The 21,627-nt window shown below is 39.9% G+C and overlaps 1 protein-coding gene across 1 annotated transcript in view; it reads right to left on the bottom strand.

The window, feature by feature from the left end:
- Positions 1 to 1,382, bottom strand: part of LRP8 (LDL receptor related protein 8) — a 236,734-nt gene extending 235,352 nt beyond the window's left edge. Inside the window, exons 1-2 of the mRNA XM_058175134.1 lie at positions 1,201 to 1,382; positions 136 to 255 (exon numbers count right to left, since the gene is read on the bottom strand). Coding sequence (XP_058031117.1) covers positions 136 to 255; positions 1,201 to 1,270 — 190 coding nt within the window. The 5' untranslated portion in view covers positions 1,271 to 1,382. The remainder of the gene's footprint in view (positions 1 to 135; positions 256 to 1,200) is intronic.
- Positions 1,383 to 21,627: the final 20,245 nt, after the last annotated feature.

The following is a 21,627-nucleotide window of genomic DNA, read 5'->3' as shown; positions in this document are numbered from 1 at the left end:
TACAAGGACTCCTTCCACAATCAACCCCACCCCCTACAATCTCGGCTTCCCCGTCTTTCGTTTCTCTTCAACCCGGCGACCTAGTCACCTGCCCCTCTCTGCCTGCAAGAGAAAAGGCCATCCACTCCTACTCACGGCAGTCTGCTTCGTCACTATTATCCAAGCAATCATCGTCCTCATCACATTTCCAAATGGAAGGGATGCACCGCTCGTTCCGGCACTGAAACTGGTTCTCTTCGCACTCCTTCCCGGAGCCTGCGAGAGAGAGAGAGAGAGAGAGAGAAAGAAGATCCAATACAGTATTTCGAATTTCACGGGGAAAAGAAATGTACAAGAGAAAAAGCGCGTGCACACACGGACACAAAAAAAAAAACACACACGCACACATACACGCACCCCGCCGATCCCTCGCAATTCCTTTCTTAGCCGGCAGCCTTCAACGCGCTAGGCCACGATTCTCGCCTTCACCAGAAAACGCACAAAGGGTGTTTGCGAGGAAGCGTCTCCCCTCAAAGAACGCGCCGTTCTTCCCAGGGCATGCCACTTTTAAGGAGGTGTGACCGATCCTATCCTATCCTTGGATGAGAAGGAGGTCGGCAAAGCAGGTGGACAACAAAGGATCGTTCCAAGCCAAGAAAGGCGCAGAAAAGATGCGGAGTCTCCTCGCTCTCTCGTTTCCACCCCCAAAAAATATCCTACATACGTTCGGGTATTGCTCGTATAAGGGGGGCGGGGAGGGGGCGACGGCAAGCTGTCGCGCATTTATTCCTCTTAATTCCTGGTTGCATTTAAACCGGGGCAGGGGCGGGAGAAGAGGAACGAAGAATGAATGGGCAGATGGCGAATGGGAACCGCTTTGATGATCGCAAGTGAGTCTGTCCGCCTCCAGGTTAGCTTAAAGATACTCTCTCCAGGAGCACCGAGTGGCACCCTATCAATTACTCCGGGACGTTTCGGATGCTCTTCCTGCACACGCGGGTCTCTAGGCGACACCAAGCCACACAATAGCTCTTGTCTCGCCTCTACACACACCCTGCACACAATCGGATTCCCTCTCACGCGGGAAGGGATCGCGCAACGCAACCTCCACGGCTTCCTAGCAGCGGCACCTAGCCGGCACCGGCGAACGCGTGGCGCGCACTTGCCCGGCAGCTCTGAAGCCGAGCCGCCCGGTCCTTCCCCCTTCGCTGCCCGACCCACCTCTGGCGCTGTGGAGCTTGATCAAGAGCAGATGCAAGAGCAGCAGCCTGGTCAGAGCTGGCCGACACATCGCGCGTCCTTTCCCCGCTGGCTCTCTAGACCCCCGACGCCGCTGGTCGCATGCGGCCCCACGCGCTACCTTTGCAGTCTGTTAACTGCGGGCAGGCAGCCGGGCGGATGTTTCCTCCGCCGTGTGTGCATTTCAATCCGACTAGTGACGCTCCCCCACAGGGCGGGATTTCAGCAGCCAGCGAGCCAGACCTGAGCATGCCCGCCCCATAGGCGACCTGGAGGCGGGACCATGTAGCCTGAGCACCGGGAAACGGGACCGCCCTCTTTTTGGATTTGGAAACCTCGGCGGCAAAGTGATCTAGTAGCTTCCTGTGATCATACATAGGCTGATTAAAGTCTTCGGCTTTGGTGGAGGATTTTATATATATATAAAATGGTGGAGGATTTTATATATATTCGCCACCGGTTTGGTTCCAGGTGGTGAACGGTATTTAGTCATGCTTACCATCTCTTGGCCGCCTTTCTGCCAATGGGAGTCGAGGCGATTAACCAAAACCTAATCCTGAAAAGATCAAATCAGATTAGAATTGACTAAACAGTCTCTAATACTGTGAGTAGATTGGATTGCACAGCCAGTTTTTAAGAGAGTTAGCGGAGCCCCCTTTGAAGCTTCTAGAGTCGTCTGTTACGCAACATTTCTTTTGCTTAGTGGACTGGGTAACTCATGTTTCAGTCCTGAATGTGTCCAGAAAAATCCAAACATCTAGTAATTCTTCATCAGTACAATTAGGGAGCAAGATAGGATGGCTATCCAATGCCATTTCTGGAAGCAAACAGGAAAGGTTGCAAGGTGAGATGTGCTACAAACAAATTTAATAAAATAAAAATAAATACATAAAAAGCTCAGCACATGGCTTTTTTATTTAAAAAATGTTTAGTTCTATCACTGAAAGCACCTTATTGAGATATCAAATATCAAGGAGATAATTTTGTAATGTATAAGATTTTGGATATTTTTATGTATCAAATTATAATGTATAAACATGTATTCTATATACTTATTATAAGGCTACCATTCTGGTTGGCATGAAAAATCTGGACTCCCCTCCCCTCATGTAAAATTATAGCATAATTCATAATTCACTAACACAGTTATGGTATTATTAACAAGGAATTCAAACACAGACATAACTAGAACCTTGCTAGCCAGATGTGAAAAATCTAAGGCAGAACAAATGTACTATGGTATACGTATTTCAAATATTTCAGGGTACAATATTTTGTTTTTATGGGAAAACAATGCTCCTAAACCTTAGCTAGAATTAATCATCTCATGCTTGTTCTGGCACACAGTTCCAATTTAGGAGAATTGCCATCTTTTTAAAATTGCAAATAAAGCCTCCTGTTAACATTTGCCACTTTAACAAATGAGTGTTTGGGGATGTGTATAGTAACGTCAGATTATTAAATGTAATTTAGAGGATATTATCATTTTTACTGCTGCAGAGTGATGGCAATATGTCAGAAAGTTCTAAACATTTTTGCTTTCAGGTTACATGTGCTAGGGAGGAAAGCAAAGCGAGTGGCTTAGGAGGAGTGGCAGAGCCAAAATTAAGCTACATTTGGTTTTTTAAAAATAAAATTAATTAAATACTTATTTTCCATATTAAAATGCAATATTGACTTTTGGAGGAGCTTAACAACCTCCTTCAAAGTTTAGAAGGGGAATAAGGTATTTATAATTGCAGCTCCATTTAGTCACCCCGACTCCATCCAGAATAAAGGGTCATAAAAAAAGAAAAAATGAATTTACAATTGCAGAATTCTGGATTGGTTTGCGTGCTGAAGAATTCTGGGTGATAAAGTCCACACACATGAAAGTTATCGTACTGTGACTGGGAAACAGTACTTAGATGAATCAGATTGAAGAAGAGATGTTGACTTTCCTAGACTATCTCAGACCGTTGGCCCGCATTTCAAGTAACACTTATACAGTCCAGTTGGGCAGCCAACCCACAATTGACATTTTCTCTTTGTCCAAATAGCTCTGACAAATACTAAATTCTGATTGCAGCCAGAACACATTGCATCACTGTTATTATATCCTAAGGGAAGAGGAAGCTCTTTATTCCAATCACGTAATTAGAAAGACCAGGACATAATACTTAAATATTTTGAGGTCTCCTGGCTGTGTTGTCATTGTTTGGATGATACCAAACAATTGTTTTGTGTTTATTTTTATATTTTGCATTTTATGTGTTTTATTTTATTGTGAGCTTGCTAGATTCATGTACATGAGATGGGTGGCTGTAATAAAGAAATTATTTGAACCTGAGAGCTAATATCCTCTGACTTTCCATAGATTGTTTTACTCTCGCCGTTTGTTCAAAGTCCATTCATGCTTCGCCTTCATCCTTCACTTCAATTCCTTTTTTTATTCTGGCATCTCTAACAACCTGGCACTGATACAAATTTATCAAAATTGTTTAATTCAGTGTCCAGCATTAAATACAAATCAAAGTTATGTTGTATTTATTAGACACCAAAGCAACTATATAGTTTACAAAAAAAGCTTTTCCAAAGAGATGCTTGTTTACATAGTTCTGAATATACGGTGAAATATGTTGCCACTAAATGCCTTGCAGCAATTAGGAAATGTAATTTTTTTCTCTCTCCCAAAGCAAAGTAAATAAATGTAATTATGTTTGCCAGAGCTAAAAAAAATAACCATCTTTGAGGGGAAGTGTTACTGAAAAATAAAATAAGTCCAATGTCCATTGATTCATTCATTCACTTATTCGAGACCACCCAACTTCAGAAAGATCGGACAGCTAACAATATAAATAAATAATACAAATACATGAAATATATAAAGAATAAAAACAAGATAAATAGGAGAAAGATAAGACAGCCAAGCTGGAAAAGAAAAAAGAAAAAACAAAATGACAAATCTTGTTTGACAACAGAAAAAAACACATAAAAACATATATCCAGCCAGGGCTGCAGCTGCCCCAGTCCTCATTTTCTAACTTCCTTCTTTATTAAGCAACTTAATAATAGTTGCATTATTGCGTTAGATACTTTGGAGATTCAGGATTGCAAGTACTAAGTACATAAAAAAGAGCAGCATATTTCTTGCATCATGCCAGTTGTTAAACGTTTGGCTTGCAGTGGCTTATAAGATGGATGGTTCACTTTTCTCACTGCTAATTGCTGTGCAATTATCCAAATCGATGAAAGAAAACTCATTGTCATAATGACACTCTTTGTGCTTACCCATGTATCTCAGACCTGCCCTTGTTGATGTCCATGAAGGCCAGTTGAATTCCAAGGTATTTCCAAGCTAAAACATAAACCCATATGATTAAAAATGATTACTATCCTTACTGCAAAACCTGTGGAACTATAGAATAGAATAGAATAGAATAGAATAGAATAGAATAGAATAGAATAGAATAGAATAGAATAGAATAGAATAGAATAGAACTGAACTGAACTGAACTGAACTGAACTGAACTGAACTGAACTGAACTGAACTCTTTACTGGCCAAATGTGATCGGACACACAAGGAATTAGTCTCCAGTGCATAAGCTCTCAGTGTACATACAAGCAACAATTGATAAATCATGATCATAATCGTTATAAGATACATTCATCAGAAATCATAAGATACAGCACTTAGTGATAGTCATAGGATACTAAAGAAACAATCAACATAAATCATGCTGTGATAGTAAATAAAACTATATAAATTGTAAGATACAAGCAACAAAGTTAGAGTCATAAGAGGCTAAGGAAACAGGCATTAGGAAAGATGAGAAGAATAATAGTAATACAGCCCTACTAGGTAGTTTGACAGTGTTGTGGGAATTAGTTGTTTAGCCAAGTGATGGCAGAGGGTAAAAATGTCCTTGTGTGGTAATTGTTTTGGCATGCAATGCTGTAGCATCATCTTGAGGGTAGAAATTGAATCAGTTTATGTCAGAATGTGAGGGGTGTGTAGATATTTTCACACCCTCTGTCTGGCTTGTGCAGTTTACAGGTACTCAACGGAAGGAATGGTGGTAGTAAAGTCTGCGAAGAACAAAACCAGAGCCTTTTCAACAAATCCTCAACTCAAATCTCGACACTATAATGTTTCCTAGCCACAAACCGTAGTTGGCCATTCTGTCCCCATGGCCTTTTTGTGATACTCAGGATCATTTCTTTGACCCTTGTTTCTGAAAATTGACAGCGTAGTTTCCCATCATGTTGAGTTTGGAAAGAGATTTGCATGCTAATATAAGCCCTAAATTGATACATCACTTTTAAAAAATGAAAGAAAATCCAAATTTTCCACCACAACCTCAGCATGTGTGATGATGTCCTTAGGGTCCCCAAACATATTAATTACAGTCTTCGACTACTAAAAAGGGACTCATCTTGCCTTTAATTGTGGACCCCTTCCACAAAATTAACCAAACCCAAGATGGGTCCAGCCTTTTTTGCCTTGATCACTGGATTCCCGAAAATTGTTCAGTTAGTTAGATGTTGCAATTTGTATGGCACCTCACTTCTCATCTCTAAGCAGGCCTACAATATAACACCAAAAAATACAATAGTAAAGGTAAAGGTTCCCCTCGCACATACGTGCTAGTCGTTCCCGACTCTAGGGGGCAGTGCTCATCTCCGTTTCAAAGCCGAAGAGCCAGCGCTGTCCAAAGATGTCTCCGTGGTCATGTGGCCGGCATGACTCAACACCAAAGGCACACTGTTATCTTCCCACCAAAGGCTGTTATATTCCCACCAAAGGCGGTCCCTATTTTTCTCAGCTCTAAGCAGCCTACAATATAACACCAAAAAATACAATAAAAAAACATAAGAGTGACAAATACTAAATCAATATATAGTATTGAGAATAATACTCTTATAAATTCAGGGAGTCTCCTGCAATCCCTCACTCTGATGTAAGGTAAAATGTAACTATAAAAGTAATTTGTCAAAAAGTTTTATGCATTACATTCTGATCTGGAGTGTTCTGTTCAAATTAACAGTTTAATTTTAAATAACTGAAGGGGAAATTGGTTTGGCTTTTGGTTGCCTCACAACTAATCAAAAATCAAGAGGGAAAAAGATTGAAGGTGATAAAAGGATAAAAAAGAGTCATACAGGTATGTTGATTTTCTGGTCTAGCTGACATATTGTTATATCTCCCTGCTTGCCCATCAATTAATTTCATTAAATATTATCTCAAGTTACAAAACTGACATATCCATAAGGCTATATTATTATACCCTGACTCCAAGCTCTGTGACGGCATAATCGTTTTGATGGTTGTATCATCCAGACATCCCAATTACAAAATTCTCATTTGCTAAGCCAATTGCAAGGTATCCAATATAAGCAATTTGAAGAACAACTCCTGGCATTTTATCATGAAAAAAAATGAGAGGAATGTCATTTCAAAGCTTTATAAAAAATTAAATAGCCTAGACGGCACTTCTATAACAATTTCAGAAGTTACCGCTGTCAGTGTGCTTTAAATTACAGACAAATTATTCTTTGGAGAGTCAACGTTGCCAGAATGTCATCAGCCTCAAAGCAACACAAAAAAGCCAAACGAAGCTTTTGAAGAACTGGTGATCAGCAGTGTGTGGCTCTCCTGCTGCACATCCCTCAATTGCACATACAAAGTCATCCAAGTGACAAGGAATATGGATTCATACAAAAACAACTTTTAAAATAAGCTGTACTTCTTTTGCTGTCTCTGCGGCTCTTCTTATGGGTAGACTTTAAGACTTTTGAAGAAAAAAAAGACTACTGCCCATCTGTGTTTTCTAGCAGGAATCCATGTTCCACCAGATCATTGAAGGCATCTAACCCTCCTTAGCAACATAGTTGATGACAAGATTAGGAGTTGGGGTATGCCTAGCTCCTATTGACCACTTTACATTTCTGTACTCCTTTAGGTTTAGCGCTGTTTTTGAAAGAACCCAGGATCTCCTTAGAACACCAGCTCCATAGAACTAAGAGAGCTGTCACCAATGAGTAGTTTACAGGTTGTCTGCTGCTCTGGGTTTTTGCGTGGCAATGCCCTTTCACCTACTGTAATGGCATGTGGGAATGACCTTACGAGACAGGAGGAAAACCCTCAGTCTAGACAACAGTTAGATAAAGCAAACTTCAGTCCAAAAGAATGACGTAAGCTCCTCAGATAGAACTCTCTAGATTTTGGGAGAGTAAATGTGAGGAACAGGAGAAATGCTTACAGATTTGCAAGATTCTGTTAATGTAACCTTATAATAAAAATACAGTTAGTACTCCTGGTTGTATTTCTTGTCAGGACTACCTTGCAAAGCTAACATCATTTTTGTTCACCTGAAATCTCTAACTCCCCTCACCTTCTCAGTCCAAGAAAGGTTCCTTCTGAAACATTCTCTGCCTGTTGCCTAGTCTGTGGCTCTTCACCCCTTCTTCCAGAGTCATTCCCACACAATGGGAATGATGCCATTTTGTGAATTCTATGGGCTTGTGCAACCATTATAATTCCTTTGCATGAGAAGATAAGAGCAGAACTTGCTTGTTACCTATGACTCCCTCATCATCTGCCCTTCACCCACACCTGCAACCTTTCAGCCAAGCCTTTTTGGAAATAGATTAAATGTTGGAAATTGTATTATAAAATTTGTGGGTATTCTTCTTGTTAATTCTTATTTCTTGCTTCCTTTCTATTTCCTTTGTCAATATTCAGTTTCTGAACTTTTTCAAGGGAAAAAGTCTTTTGATTATGCTTCTATGCAAAATTAATGTTACTAATTACTAATATTAATTAAAAAAAATTTCCTGCAGTATTTTTATCTAATGATTCTTGTATCTTAAGCACTTTTAATTTATTTTAATCATTCAAAAGCATTTTTAACCAAGCGGATAATACTAAACATTAAGAGCACTTATTTTTGTCTAAAGATATTAGTGGCTTTTCCTAAATAGTTGTTAAAATGCTGCTATTTTAGTGTAGAATCTTATAAGCATTCAGAGGATTTATTTCTTTCCTTTGAACAAAACCGTATTATAAATATTGATTTTGATTCATACTGAAAACTCTTAGAAACAAGCACACTGTATAGAAATTACCAAAAAAATGACAATCATGGGTTTTTTTTGAACTATCATTTAAAACTAGAGAAACATTGATCAAGGCTACTTACACAGTATGTCAAATCCTGTTTGAAGTTTATTTAAAATTCTTTATTGTATTTAATTTAAAGGCTGGCCAGAACCTAAATTAATGGTCCTTTTCTCTTTTTTTCTCTTTAAGAAAAAAAATGGCTTTATGGAAGTGTATTAATATGGAAGCATATTAATGTGGGAAGTTGGTTTAATGAAACTCAGTAGATTCTCCATGTAGCCCAGTACTGTGGATTGTGACTGGAAGCATATATAAAATCTGAGAATCTTTATATTCAAAGCATATTTCAGTAGTAAACGATCATTCTTCTAAGTCAGCATAGATGCTCCTTATTGACTAAATTACTAATATTTGATTACGATAGGCCTTTTTACTAGGCCAAGGATCACAAAAGAGATTTAAGTGACATTCGGGGAGCCACATTTCCCAAAGCTAGGGCAAAACCTTTTGCTCAAATACAAAAGGTAAGCTCTTCAGACAAAGAATTTAAGAATGATGTAAAATGTACAGTATTATTTTTGTTGTCCTTTCATTCATTTCTAAGTCATTGATATGTATATTGAAAAAAAGCATAAGCAACTGCAGGTAGTCGTTAGTTTATGCTGGCAATAGGACCGGAATTTCCATTACTAAACAATGTGGTTGTAAAGCATAATGTCACATGATCACATCATTTAGCAATGGCAATTTCAGCAGTTCCAGTTGCTGTGGTAATGTTCAACCAGAAGACATGGAAGTCCCATGCAAGGAACCCAGAGGGTTGGGGGATACCAAAAGGGGATTTAGGGGGGATGCTGCAGTGTGTGAGTGGGCTGGTAGAGGTTGAAGGCAGGCTGGCAAGGGCCACAAGTGAGCACTAGGAAGCATGGGCTAGTCAAAGGAGCTGTGAGCAGGTGCATAGTGGAGAATGGTTAGGCGGGGGGGTTGGGTTTCTATGGAGTACGAGATCCCTGGAATTTCATACTCTGTTAGTGGGGCTCCTCCTAAGGAAAACTGTTGGGAGTGACTTACAGGAGTGACTTGTGGCATTCCCTGACTTCCACATTGATTTCGCTTGTGGGAAGCTGGGAGAGAAGGTCATAAATGACGATCACTTAACCGCAGCTCATTGCAATGTTGCAGTTGTGATCTGGGCACCCAAGCTGACTGAGAGGACACAGTGATGTCTTGTCTTAAATCTCCCTTGTTCAGCACTGTCCTAATTTTGAACAGTCACTGAAGATGCAGTTATAACTCTAGGATTACCTGTAGAAAAATCAAGTGAAACTTCCAGAACTAAAATGCATGTCTGAAATAACCTCTGCTCATAAGGAATCTACTAGGAAAAATGTACTTATTTATTAATCAATTTATATGGCCTCTGATCTCATTTCTTTGTCTCTGGGTGACTTAAATATGTTAAAAAAACATAATTCAAAATATATAAACAGACAGCAGCAAAGGATCATAAGAAACTACGATTAATACAATCATGAGACAGGCTCCATCTCACACCTATCTCTCATACTGCAATAGTATGTGGGAACAACAGACAGGAGGAAGAGCTGCAGCCTAGGCAATACTCTGATAAATGAAACCTAAGTATGAAGGAGGAGTGGGATTGGAGAAAAAGTCTCAGAAGAGACCCTCCTTAATTTTCAAGAGAATAATAGTAAGGGAGGAGACAGGAACTTTCAGACTCGCAAAATTAAGTTACTGTAACTTTACAATAAAGGCACTATTAGTACTCCTGGGTACGTCTTCTCTGAACTACCTCAAAAGACTGAGAGGGCCCCAGGCTTGGATACAAAGCCAAGTTTTCAAGGCCTTACAAAAGGCCAGCAGTTGCCACATCATATCTTGGCAGAAGATGATAGACCAACATAGTTTATTCAAGTTTAAACAAAAAGATTTTCAATATATGTGTGCCCTGTGATTTATTTATTTATTGATCAATTTGTCATAGTTTTATGGCCATCCATCTCACAAAACATGACTCTGGATGGCTTACAGTAAAAAAAAAAGTGATAAAATAGCAATAAAAACAACAATTAAAAAATTTATATATAATTAAAAGGCAAGGAGAGTTTATCAAGTCTCAGAGACAATGGAGCTGTCTCATTAGTTTGAGTTGATGGTTTAGCATGATCTTAATACTAAAGCTGGAATTATCATGGTCAAGAGGGAAATTTGGATGGTCCAGTCAGGGATGGAAGTCACTGGAATATTGTATTCCTGAATCAGCACATTCTGAACATTCACATACTTGCTTTTTATTATCTTCTGAGAGAAGATATGCCATGAAGTATACATTTAAGATTAAGATAAGTATTATCTACTTTTCTGATAGTTGAAGTCTCCTGACATTATGCTTTTATCTTCTTCCGCAGGTGAACAAAGAGAAGGTGGAAGTGCCACTGCTGCACTACAGGGGCTGATCAGTATGGGGTCTTCTTCTCTTTGAAGCCATGCAGACAGCTAATTTCTTTTTGTTAGAGCAACATAAACAAGTTATAACAAAGGAGCCATATCACTATTTACCAGAAAGCAAGACTAAAGGGAATAAGAGCTGAGAAAGTTGCTATTCAAAAAATTTGCAGGTTTCTTGACCTGATGCCGCCCTTATCTCAGCAGAACTTAGAGATGTATATTACTGCACTGTACTTAGCTTATGAATACATAAATCTTGCCAAGACAGTTCCAGAAACATGACTTCTGCCAGAGCCAACATAAAATCTACCTCTGCCTTAAGGATATGTATTTCTCAAGTGAGAAATTTTAGTTTATATTGGAATTATTTCTCCTTACTTCTGCCTGTAACTGATTTTTCCCATGAAACAGGCTCCTGAAAGGAAACCTGTCCAAATATAAAAGAACCATCTGGTAGATTTGTGTTTGTTCAAATTTCATTTCCCTAACATGGAGTTTACAAAACAGAGACAGAATTCACTTTCTGGATTCCATTCACCTCTGTTAAATTAGCGGTTTAAGAGAATTTGGAAGGAACAGATCCTAAAAACAGAACAAATGAGTGGAGTGGCTTAATTACTGTTTGGGAGAAAAAATAGAATACAATTGACTGTTCAATGTCATCTGTGTTTCAGTGAACATTTGCAGTCAGTTAACTTTATGAAGTGGAAAGATACGTTGTGAAGAATGACCTTTTGGAAAAGAAAGATATGAGTTGGTACTGTGAATGAAAGCACTGGAAATAAAAGAGTATCTGGAAGCAGATATAAAGCAGATATCGCTTGTCTCTGAACAGGTACTTCAGGAATCATTCAAAGCTTTCTGCATAGTTTGAGTTAAAACCTTGGGCATTTTAATCTAGAGAAAGTCTAGAGCAGGAGTGTCCAAACTTGGCAACTTGGCAACTTGTGGACTTGTGGACTTCAACTAATGTTGCCAAGTTTGGATACCCCTGGTCTAGAGAATTACAATCCAAATATTTTGAATTACAATTCCCACCACTTCAAGAAAGAGGTGAAAAAGATTTTGGAGGTAACCCAACAAAGGGTTCTCTTCTTCTGGCCAAGATAATAATCTTTGCAATTTTCTTTGTGATATTCTTCTTTAATAAACAGTCTTTAATAATAGTATGAAAAATAAAAATGATGGCACAATTTATTTAAAGAGTGATCCTTTCATCAGCCAACATTGGTTTCATTCAGCAACATGTGAAGTCACCCAAGAGATTATCTTAAATGACAACGCCACTGCCGGTGCAGGACATAACAACAATAGTTCAATGCTAACCCGTCATTCTGCACAGGGACTTTTGATTGTCCCTCAGTGACTATGCTTTAACTATTTTTTCCCCTTTTATTATTTTAAGGATAGTATCCTATTTTGAGATCCACAACTCAGGGAGGATTGTTAGAATTCTATTTATACATGAGTACAAATAGTCCTTATTTAGCAAGCAAAATTGGGACTGGCGGCTCAGTTATTAAGCAAAGCAATTGCTAACTGAAACAGTCACTAAATGAGGCTTACCAATATATTAACAACTGAGAGCCACTTTGATGTAGTGGTTAAGACATAAGCTAGAAACCAACAAATTGAGAGTTTTAGTCCTGCCTTAGCCATTAAGCCATTTCAGTGACTTTGGGTCGGTCACTCTGTAGGAAGAAGGCAATGTCAAATCACTTCCAAAATCTTGTCAGGAAAACTGCAGGGATTTTTCCAGATAGTTACCAGGAATCAACACTGACTTGGAGCAAAAATGCACACAAAAATTAATAAAAAGGTGATATAATAAACAAATTGTAAATAAAATCAGGTAGTAAAATTAAGTAGGTTAAGACATGATTTCTTATGCTTGATTTCTTATATTTCTTATAGCATTTGGTACATACTGGTTTTATAAATAATGTTTTCACTTGCATATAGTATTAGCATAATTAATTTACGTTCAGAATAAAATCGGTCATTGCTGTGTGTGTCTATAACAACCCCAGTTCTAATCTACTCTCTGACTAATCTTTTACCAAGGCAGAATAAAGATGAGCTATGTAAGCAGAGCAAATTCTGGCATATATTTTGCCATCTCATGGACTGGAGCAAACCATGTTAAACTAGCTGTACAGGTGTGCCCAATGACTGATTTCACAGAATATTTGTGAAGTTCTGTACACTTCAATATTCAGTATGCACTTCAACTTTAGACAATGACTTCTTTTGCGCAAATTTTAAAAATTCAAGCAGGCAGAATACAGTACTAATTTTAAGAATCCAATTAAAAACATGTTTTTGAAATGTTTACATGCTGCCTCTTATACTATGCATCAACAAGTGATCTCCCAATGTAATACTGTTGAGATTCTTACCACACATTCTGAGGAGACCAAATGAGAAGAGCCTGAATGCTACTAAAGATTCCAAAAGGGGATGATCAAATCAAATGATTAAGTCAAGTCCAATCCCAGTCATGGGATTGTATAAGTGACCTTTGATAAACACTCTAACAATGCAAGCTACAGCTTTTCTAACCCATACTGTAAACAATTAAAATAACCAAAGTGCTAACCATGCTGGAGAAAAAGAAGAAGTCTTGTCTGAAAGCAAGAAAGGAAAGGAAATTCACTAGATTGTCCATTTTCTCCTTCGCCTAGACTTTTCTCCATCATTTTCTCCTTCGCCTAGACTTTCGAACCGCTGCTCACCACCGCAGGGAGACGGAGCCGATGCGTTGGTTCCGTCCCAGGCGCCTGATGGACCCGGAGAGGTTCCTGACGGAGCTTGGGCCGTTTCCTGAGGATCTTACCCACGGCACGACTGAAGAACTAGTTGCGGCTTGGGAACGGGCCGCGGCTGGGGCTTTGGACCGTGTCGTGCCTTTGCGGCCTCTGACCCGGCGTAGATCTCAATTGGCTCCCTGGTTCTCCGGGGAGCTGAGAGAGATGAAACGCCGGAGAAGACGCCTAGAGAGTGTTTGGAGGTCCAGCCGTTCCGAGGCTGATCGGACACTAGTGAGGTCCTTTACTAGGACCTACCTAGTGGCAATGAGGGAGGCGAAACGTTCCTACGTTTCCACCCTCATTGCATCGGCAGATAACCGCCCGGCCGCCCTGTTTCGAGTGACCCGTTCCCTCCTTCAACAGGAGGGACGGGATGACCCCCTGCAGGGACGAGCCGAGGAGTTTAACGGTTATCTATACGATAAAATCGTTCAGCTTCGTGATGGCTTGGATCATGATTGCGATGATTCAGCCGAGGCGGCAGAGACTCGTCTTGTTGAGGTTATTTGGGATGAGTTTGAGTCTGTGGCTCTCGAGGACGTGGACAGGTTGCTGGGGAGGTTGAATGCAACTACGTGTTTACTGGACCCCTGCCTTCCTGGTTAGTACTGGCTGCTCAGGAAGTGACACGAGGCTGGCTCAGGGATTATAAATGCTTCTTTGGTTGAAGGGGTCTTCCCCACCGCCTTGAAAGAGGCGGTGGTGAGACCTCTCCTGAAGAAGCCTTCCCTGGACCCAGCTATTTTGGGTAATTATCGTCCAGTCTCCAACCTTCGCTTTTTAGCAAAGGTTGTAGAGAGTGTGGTTGCATGGCAGCTTCCCCGGCACCTGGAGGAAGCTGTCTATCTAGACCCGTTCCAGTCCGGCTTCCGACCCGGTTACAGCACGGAGACGGCTTTGGTCGCGTTGGTGGATGACCTCTGGAGGGCCAGGGACAGGGGTTGTTCCTCTGCCTTGGTCCTATTAGACCTCTCAGCGGCTTTTGATACCATCGACCATGGTATCTTGCTGCGCCGGTTGGAGGGGTTGGGAGTGGGAGGCACCGTTTATCGGTGGTTCTCCTCCTATCTCTCTAACCGGTCGCAGACGGTGTTGACAGGGGGGCAGAGGTCGTCCTCGAGGTGCCTCACTTGTGGGGTACCGCAGGGGTCGATTCTCTCGCCTACCCTGTTCAACATCTACATGAAGCCGCTGGGTGAGGTCATCAGTGGTTTCGGGGTGAGTTATCATCTGTACGCTGATGATACTCAGCTGTACTTTTCCACCCCGGACCACCCCAACGAAGCGGTCGAAGTGCTGTCCCGGTGCCTGGAAGCCGTACGGGTCTGGATGGGGAGAAACAGACTCAAGCTCAATCCCTCCAAGATGGAGTGGCTGTGGATGCCGGCACCCCGGTACAGTCAGCTGCACCCGCAGCTGACTGTTGGGGGCAAGTTAGTGGCCCCAAAGGAGGTGGTTCGCAACTTGGGCGTCCTCCTGGATGGTCGGCTGTCCTTTGATGAACATCTGGCGGCCGTCACCAGGAGGGCCTTTTACCAAGTTCGCTTGGTTCGCCAGTTGCATCCCTTCCTTGACCGGGATGCCTTATGCACGGTCACTCACGCTCTGGTTACGTCTCGGCTGGATTATTGCAATGCTCTCTACATGGGGCTGCCCTTGAGGTGCACCCGGAGGCTGCAGTTAGTCCAGAATGCAGCTGCGCGAGTGGGAACGGGAGCCGTTTGTGGCTCCCATGTAACACCACTGCTCCATAGTCTGCACTGGCTTCCTGTAGTCTTCGGTGCGCTTCAAGATTCTGGTTACCACCTTTAAAGCGCCCATGGCTTAGGACCCGGTACTTACGAGACCGCCTGCTGCTACCTTATGCCTCCCATCGACCAGACGCTCTCACAGAGAGGGCCTTCTCAGGGTGCCGTCCGCCAAACAATGTCGGCTGGCGGCCCCCAGGAGTAGGGCCTTCTCTGTGGGAGCACCAACACTCTGGAACGAACTCCCCCCTGGCTTACGTCAAGTGTCTGATCTTCGGACCTTTCGTCGTGAGCTTAAAACATATTTACTCATTCAAGCAGGACTGGCATAAATAGTTGTTTTTAAATTGGGGTTTTAATAATATTTTAAATTTTTTAAATGTTTTAATTATCGGCCGCATAGTAATAGTTCATTTTAAATTCTTTTAATTGTATATATTCTGTGTTTTATTTTGGCTGTACACCGCCCTGAGTCCTTCGGGAGAAGGGCGGTATAGAAATTTAATAAAATAAAATAAAATAAAATAAATTTTTGCAGCACATAAATTACAATAAATACAAAGACAGATAACTTTTGTGTTTGTGTCTGTCTGGCTGCAATACCCACAACAGTGATGAAACACCCACAATTGATTGACAAGTTGTTCCAATGATTAATTGTTCTAACTGTCAGGAAATTCCAAGGTTGTGCTCTACTTTGTTAAATGCCTTACTGAAATCCAAGTATACTACGTCCACAGCATTTCCACTAATTTAGTCAAAGAATGAAATAAATTTTTGTCAAAGAATGAAATAAGATTTGTTTGGCATGATCTTTTTTGACAAACCCATATTGGCTTCTGATTATAACTGTACTTGCTTCTAGGTGTTCACAGGTTGTTGCTTGATTATCTTTTCCAGGCTCTTCCCAAGTATTGATGTCAGGCTGATTGGTTTGTAATTTCTTCCATCTATTTTCTTTACCTTTTTTGAAGATGGGAACCATTACTTCTTTATCTGTTTTATGCTTTGACACACAATACACCATACTCTTTAGTTAATGTTTAAAAACTTTTCTTACAATGCAATTCAATTTACATTGGAGAAACTCACCCGTTGGTTTCTCGTTTAGGTAAAATCTTGGTAACTTGGAATCCTAAGCTTAGAAGTGTGTTCATTATTTGAGAACACATTTTGGATGCTAAAAAAATTCCAGTTTGGTCATGTCAGCTCACTGAACCCCAGCCCAACGGCTGCAAATCTGTGAACCTGAGTTAGAGAAGCAATGGCACAAGCGATTGTAAATTCCTTTTATAGAATGTCAAACTCTGATGAATTTGGATGAGAGAAGAGAACTCTGCTTTGGGAGCTATAATGTGTAGTAGAGTGTATGCAGTCCCTATATCTCTGTTTTGGGACTTGTGAGCCATCCTGAGCTCACAGTGACCCACTATCTGAAATTAAATAAAACAAATGGCTTAAATCTTTGAAAGACTAAATGCATCCCAAACCAACAAACAAAAAAGTGTTGTTTGTGTATTTCGTGCTGCACAGGAAGAGTTGCTCCAGTCTTTCTTACTGCTAGAAACAGAAGCTGTATCATAAGTATACCCTTCCCATCTATTTTTCCTCCTCCTCCTCTGCTTCTTTCTCCGTCCCCTCCCCCCAGATGGCCTTAGAGTTAGACACTGGAAACTATAATGCACTGGACAACTGGACTGATACCGGTTGTAGTAAAAAAAGTATTTTTTAAAAAAGTAAAAAATATCCCAATCACCAACAAGACAAAGAGGGGAAAAGAAATCAAAGATCGCCTTATTTCATCATGGGGGAACATTAACTTGAATATATGTTTATGCCTAGACAAAATGCCATGGTATTTCCTAAAGCATAAAAAATAATGCAACAAAAGCAACTGATTAAATTGCAGTTGTTATCTGCCAAGTTGGTTATTGCAAAACTCTGAAAAGCTAAAATGCATCTTTCTTTAGATCATTGGTATTTAAATGGATAGAAATTGCTCTGGATGAAAAATTAACATAAGATGGGTTTTACAAAGAATTACAATGAAGGAAAACATTTCTTCAAGCCTGATTGCCATTACCAATGGTTTTCCTTCAACTATACCAATTTTGTTAACAAAGTTGAATATATATATATATATATATTTAGGGATCCAAATTAGGTCAGTCACCGGGACCAGAAAGTTCTTCTGAACTTTCAAAGTCATGTCAACTACAAAGTAGTCAACTAAAAAGCCACACACAATAGGCACCTTATAAATACTACACATATAATAGCCCAAAGCACACACTAGAGCAGGGGTCTCCAACCTTGGTCACTTTAAGACTTGTGGACTTCAACTGCCAGAGTCCCTCAGTCAGCAAAGCTGGCTGAGGAATTCTGGGAGTTGAAGTCTACAAGTCTTAAAGTGGTCAGGGTTGGAGACCCCTGCACTAGAGAGAAGTTCCCTGAGAGTGGGTTCCAGCAAGAGTCCAAAAGTTAAAAAGACTAAACCTCCAGTCCCAGTGATTGAGCCAGATTGGATCCTTTAACATTATCCTGGGAATTTCTGTATATTTCCTGAAGACCATGCATTTATAATTTATTAGATTAATATCTCACTTTTCATCAGGAGCTCAAAGTAAAATACATAGAATTCCTACTACTTTTCCCTAAACCAGGGGTGTGCAAACTTGGCTTTTTTAAGACTTGTGGACTTCAACTCCCAGAGTTGAACGCTGGGAGTTGAAGTCCACAAGTCTTAAAAAAGCCAAGTTTGCACACCCCTGCCCTAAACCAACTCTGTGAAGTAGGTTGGGATAAGAGAGAGTGCCTGACCCAAAGTCACTCAATGCACTTCTGTGGTTGAGCATTAGACTTGAATCTCCCTTCTTCAAATCCAACTCCTTAATCACTGCAGCACATTCTTGTTTGTTTATTTCATTTATTTTTGTCTTACTTTTTTTTTCTTTAAAAGAGCAAATGAAAAGAAAACAAATGCCATCAAGAACATCTTTCAAGTTTTTGAAAACTTTTGATCAGACTAAATGCAACCAAAAACAAGCAAGGGCAGACTAACCCCGTATTAAAATTACACCAAATCAAATGATTTCAGACTCCTTTCAGTTACAAGGTGTCACTTGACAGACCTGCACACTTTAATCTTAGCTATTATCTCTTTCCTTTATGATCATAGCAAGTTCTTGAACAATGTGTAATAGAAAAGGTGTTTTATTTCTAGGAGTTCTGACAGTAAGAAACTGTTGGGCCCTGTTGGAGCATAGATTGAATTTTGATAATGAGACTCATAAATATTTTATTCTGTGGAAAAATTCTACTCTGAAAATAGGTGGTAAAACATTATGTTGGAAAGTTTGAGCAGAAGCTGGGATTATGACTTTAAACCAATTATTATGTAATGAGTGCTTTAAGAATGTCTCTCAACTTCAAATTTATTTATTTGTTTGTTTACAGACCAAGACCCAATCACAACTTCAAATTGAATCTGGCCTTCCTGGTAGTAGTATTTTTTTAACTTAAACATGTTTCAATGGGTCGGATTTGTGATTTCAGATACTTTTGCTGCTTCGAAAGCACCTGACATGCTCTCTTGTTTGATGGAATTTGTGACAGAAGTAAAATCCATAATACATATGTATCAAGAATATTTTCACAGAAGACATTTCTGGAATATTCCAAACATGGTTTAAGAAACTGGAATCTCCAATATTGCCCCCTCAATGTCGTCATGTCCTTAAAAATGCTAAAATGGCATCATTTTAAAGTTGATTCATCAAAAAAATCAATTTAGACTATTTTGGACTCCCCCAAAAGTGTACCTGAAAGGACAGGAATAGGAATTTCTTTGTGGGAGGAGCTGAACCAGCCCAAAACTGGTTGGTTTGTTTCACCTGGTACAAGTTAGACAATAACTACATAGAGGTGGGTCGGAACATATTTAGAAATGTATTTCTGAAGAGCAGTAAAGCGCTCATGCTTGAGACTAGAATTACAAAGCAAGCAAGCACACAATGTTCTCACAACAAATATTTAGATGTGATGATGATGATGATGATGATACCTTTTCAGTTTTGTTCGATTCATGGTGATTCTATGGGTCACCATCTCTCCACATCTTCTGATCTTGTGCTACTTATTTGAGTTGTTCAATGTTCTGGCTAGGGACAGCTTTGATGGTGTCCAATCACCAAATTCTTTGGAGGCCTGGTTTCCTTTTACCACTAACACTTCCAAATATAATTTCTTTCTTTATTGAATTCCCCACATGACATGGCCAAAATAAGTAAGACACTGTTTTGTGATTTTAGGTATTTATGTACTTTACAGATTACATCAGCAGTTTTGTTTGGTTGAAGATATTTACTACACAACACACCTTAACTTTTGGAGGGCTGTTCTTTAGGCAGATTTCCTAACTACCTTTTAGGAGGGCCGAATGACCACTGTGTGCCTTTGGCGTTTAGTCATGTCGGCCACATGACCATGTCTTTGGACAGCTCTGGCTCTTTGGCTTTGAAATGGAAATGAGCACCGCCCCCTAGAGTTGAGAATGACTAGCACATATGTGTGAGGGGAACCTTTACCTTTAAGGACTATGGTAACTATTCCCTCTACTCCCAGGAACTTCACACAGCTTCTTTTAGTGTAGTGACATCAGAGGTGTAAAAACATTGAGAGTTAATTGACTCAGTCATGTGAAAATCTATTAATTTTTAGCTTTTTGAATGTAAATAAGTAAATTTACCAGAAAACCTTTAGATGTTGAAAATATTAATGTGACATTGAATTATATACCCATATTCTGGAAACTCTGTTTATCAGGAATTATAGTTGTATTCAGCATGGAAAGAAAGTGTAGCTGAGAAAACTGGAAAAGTGGTATTATTGCATATGTTAAGGATTAAGATTCTTGAAATGTGTAATTTGTATTGGAAAAGGCAATATTTTCTACAAATCAAGGGATGAAGTAATATGTACTATTTTGGCAGAGAATTTGAGATTTTATGGCATTTATTAATAAAACAGTGACTACTGAAAAGTTTATTACACAAGGTGATTTTTAGTTTGGTACAAAAAACTGTACATATTTTCCTCCTGGTTCAGTTTGTACATACAATGTAAACTGGCAATATGAAGCAAACCTCCATAAACAACAACAGTAAAGCTAAACACTGGAATGTAAAGTAGAGGTTCTTACACGCAGTGCTGCATTTGCAAATTTTTGAAGATATGAAAACTGGATTAGTCCTTTATAAATAAGCTTAGCAACAGATAGCAGTTGTAGGTGCTCCAACACTGAAGGTTTGTAAGATGGGATTGGACAACCATTTGTCTGAAATAGAGTCTTCTGCTTGTGCAGGGGGGTTGGACTAGAAAACCTCCAAGATCCCTTACTCTGTAGTAATCCCTTACTCTGCTCATTAGTCATTCCTCCTTGTTGCTATTTTTCCACTTTTATGCAGTTTTATAACTTATTTATACAGTGTGGCTTTGATCAGAAACTTCATTGTATTACAACAGAGTCACAATTTCCATATTACCTTTGACATTCAAGATACTCTTTATTGATACTTTCCCTTTGTTAATTAAACACTAAATTGAGTAATTGAGTTCATGTGTTCTGACTCTTTTTGTAGAGGTGATGGTGAGATGAGAGTAGAGGTGACCCTACCAAAGCTAATATTTTTTCTCTGAGAAATTAGTTTTTTATTCTTCTGAAGCATACCCCCACTAAATGATCTCAGGGCTGCATTTAATATTGCACCGTCTCTGCAAAGTAATAGGGCTTTCATTGATTTTAGTTGTTGCTCTCAAGAGAAATAAACCACTATACAAGACGAAACAGTACACTAACAAATGGTAGATCCATGCTGTGGAAAAGCACCAGGTGGACCATTCTGGACCCCAGGATGAACAACCAAAGATATGCTAAGTAACTGAGTGTTACAAATCATGTAAACATTTAAAATGAATTGGGAAATCTGCTTGGTTATGATTTACTATCCGTTCGGTGGGCGTGGCTTGGTGGTCATGGTGTGGCTTGGTGGGTGTGGCTTGGATGTGGCAGGGAAAGGATACTACAAAATCTCCATTCCCAGCCCAGTCTAGAGGAAGGATACTGCAAAATCCCCATTCCTTTCCTACTCCTGGGGGAAGGATATTGCAAAATCTCCATTCCCACCCCTCTTTGGGGCCAGCCAGAGGTGGTTTTGCCAGTTCTCCGAACTACTCAAAATTTCCGCTACCATTCTCCAGAACCTGTCAGAACCTGCTGGA

This window comes from Ahaetulla prasina, chromosome 3, assembly GCF_028640845.1.
Source record: "Ahaetulla prasina isolate Xishuangbanna chromosome 3, ASM2864084v1, whole genome shotgun sequence".
Taxonomy (NCBI): domain Eukaryota; kingdom Metazoa; phylum Chordata; class Lepidosauria; order Squamata; family Colubridae; genus Ahaetulla; species Ahaetulla prasina.
This window is presented reverse-complemented; position numbering and strand designations above follow the sequence as displayed.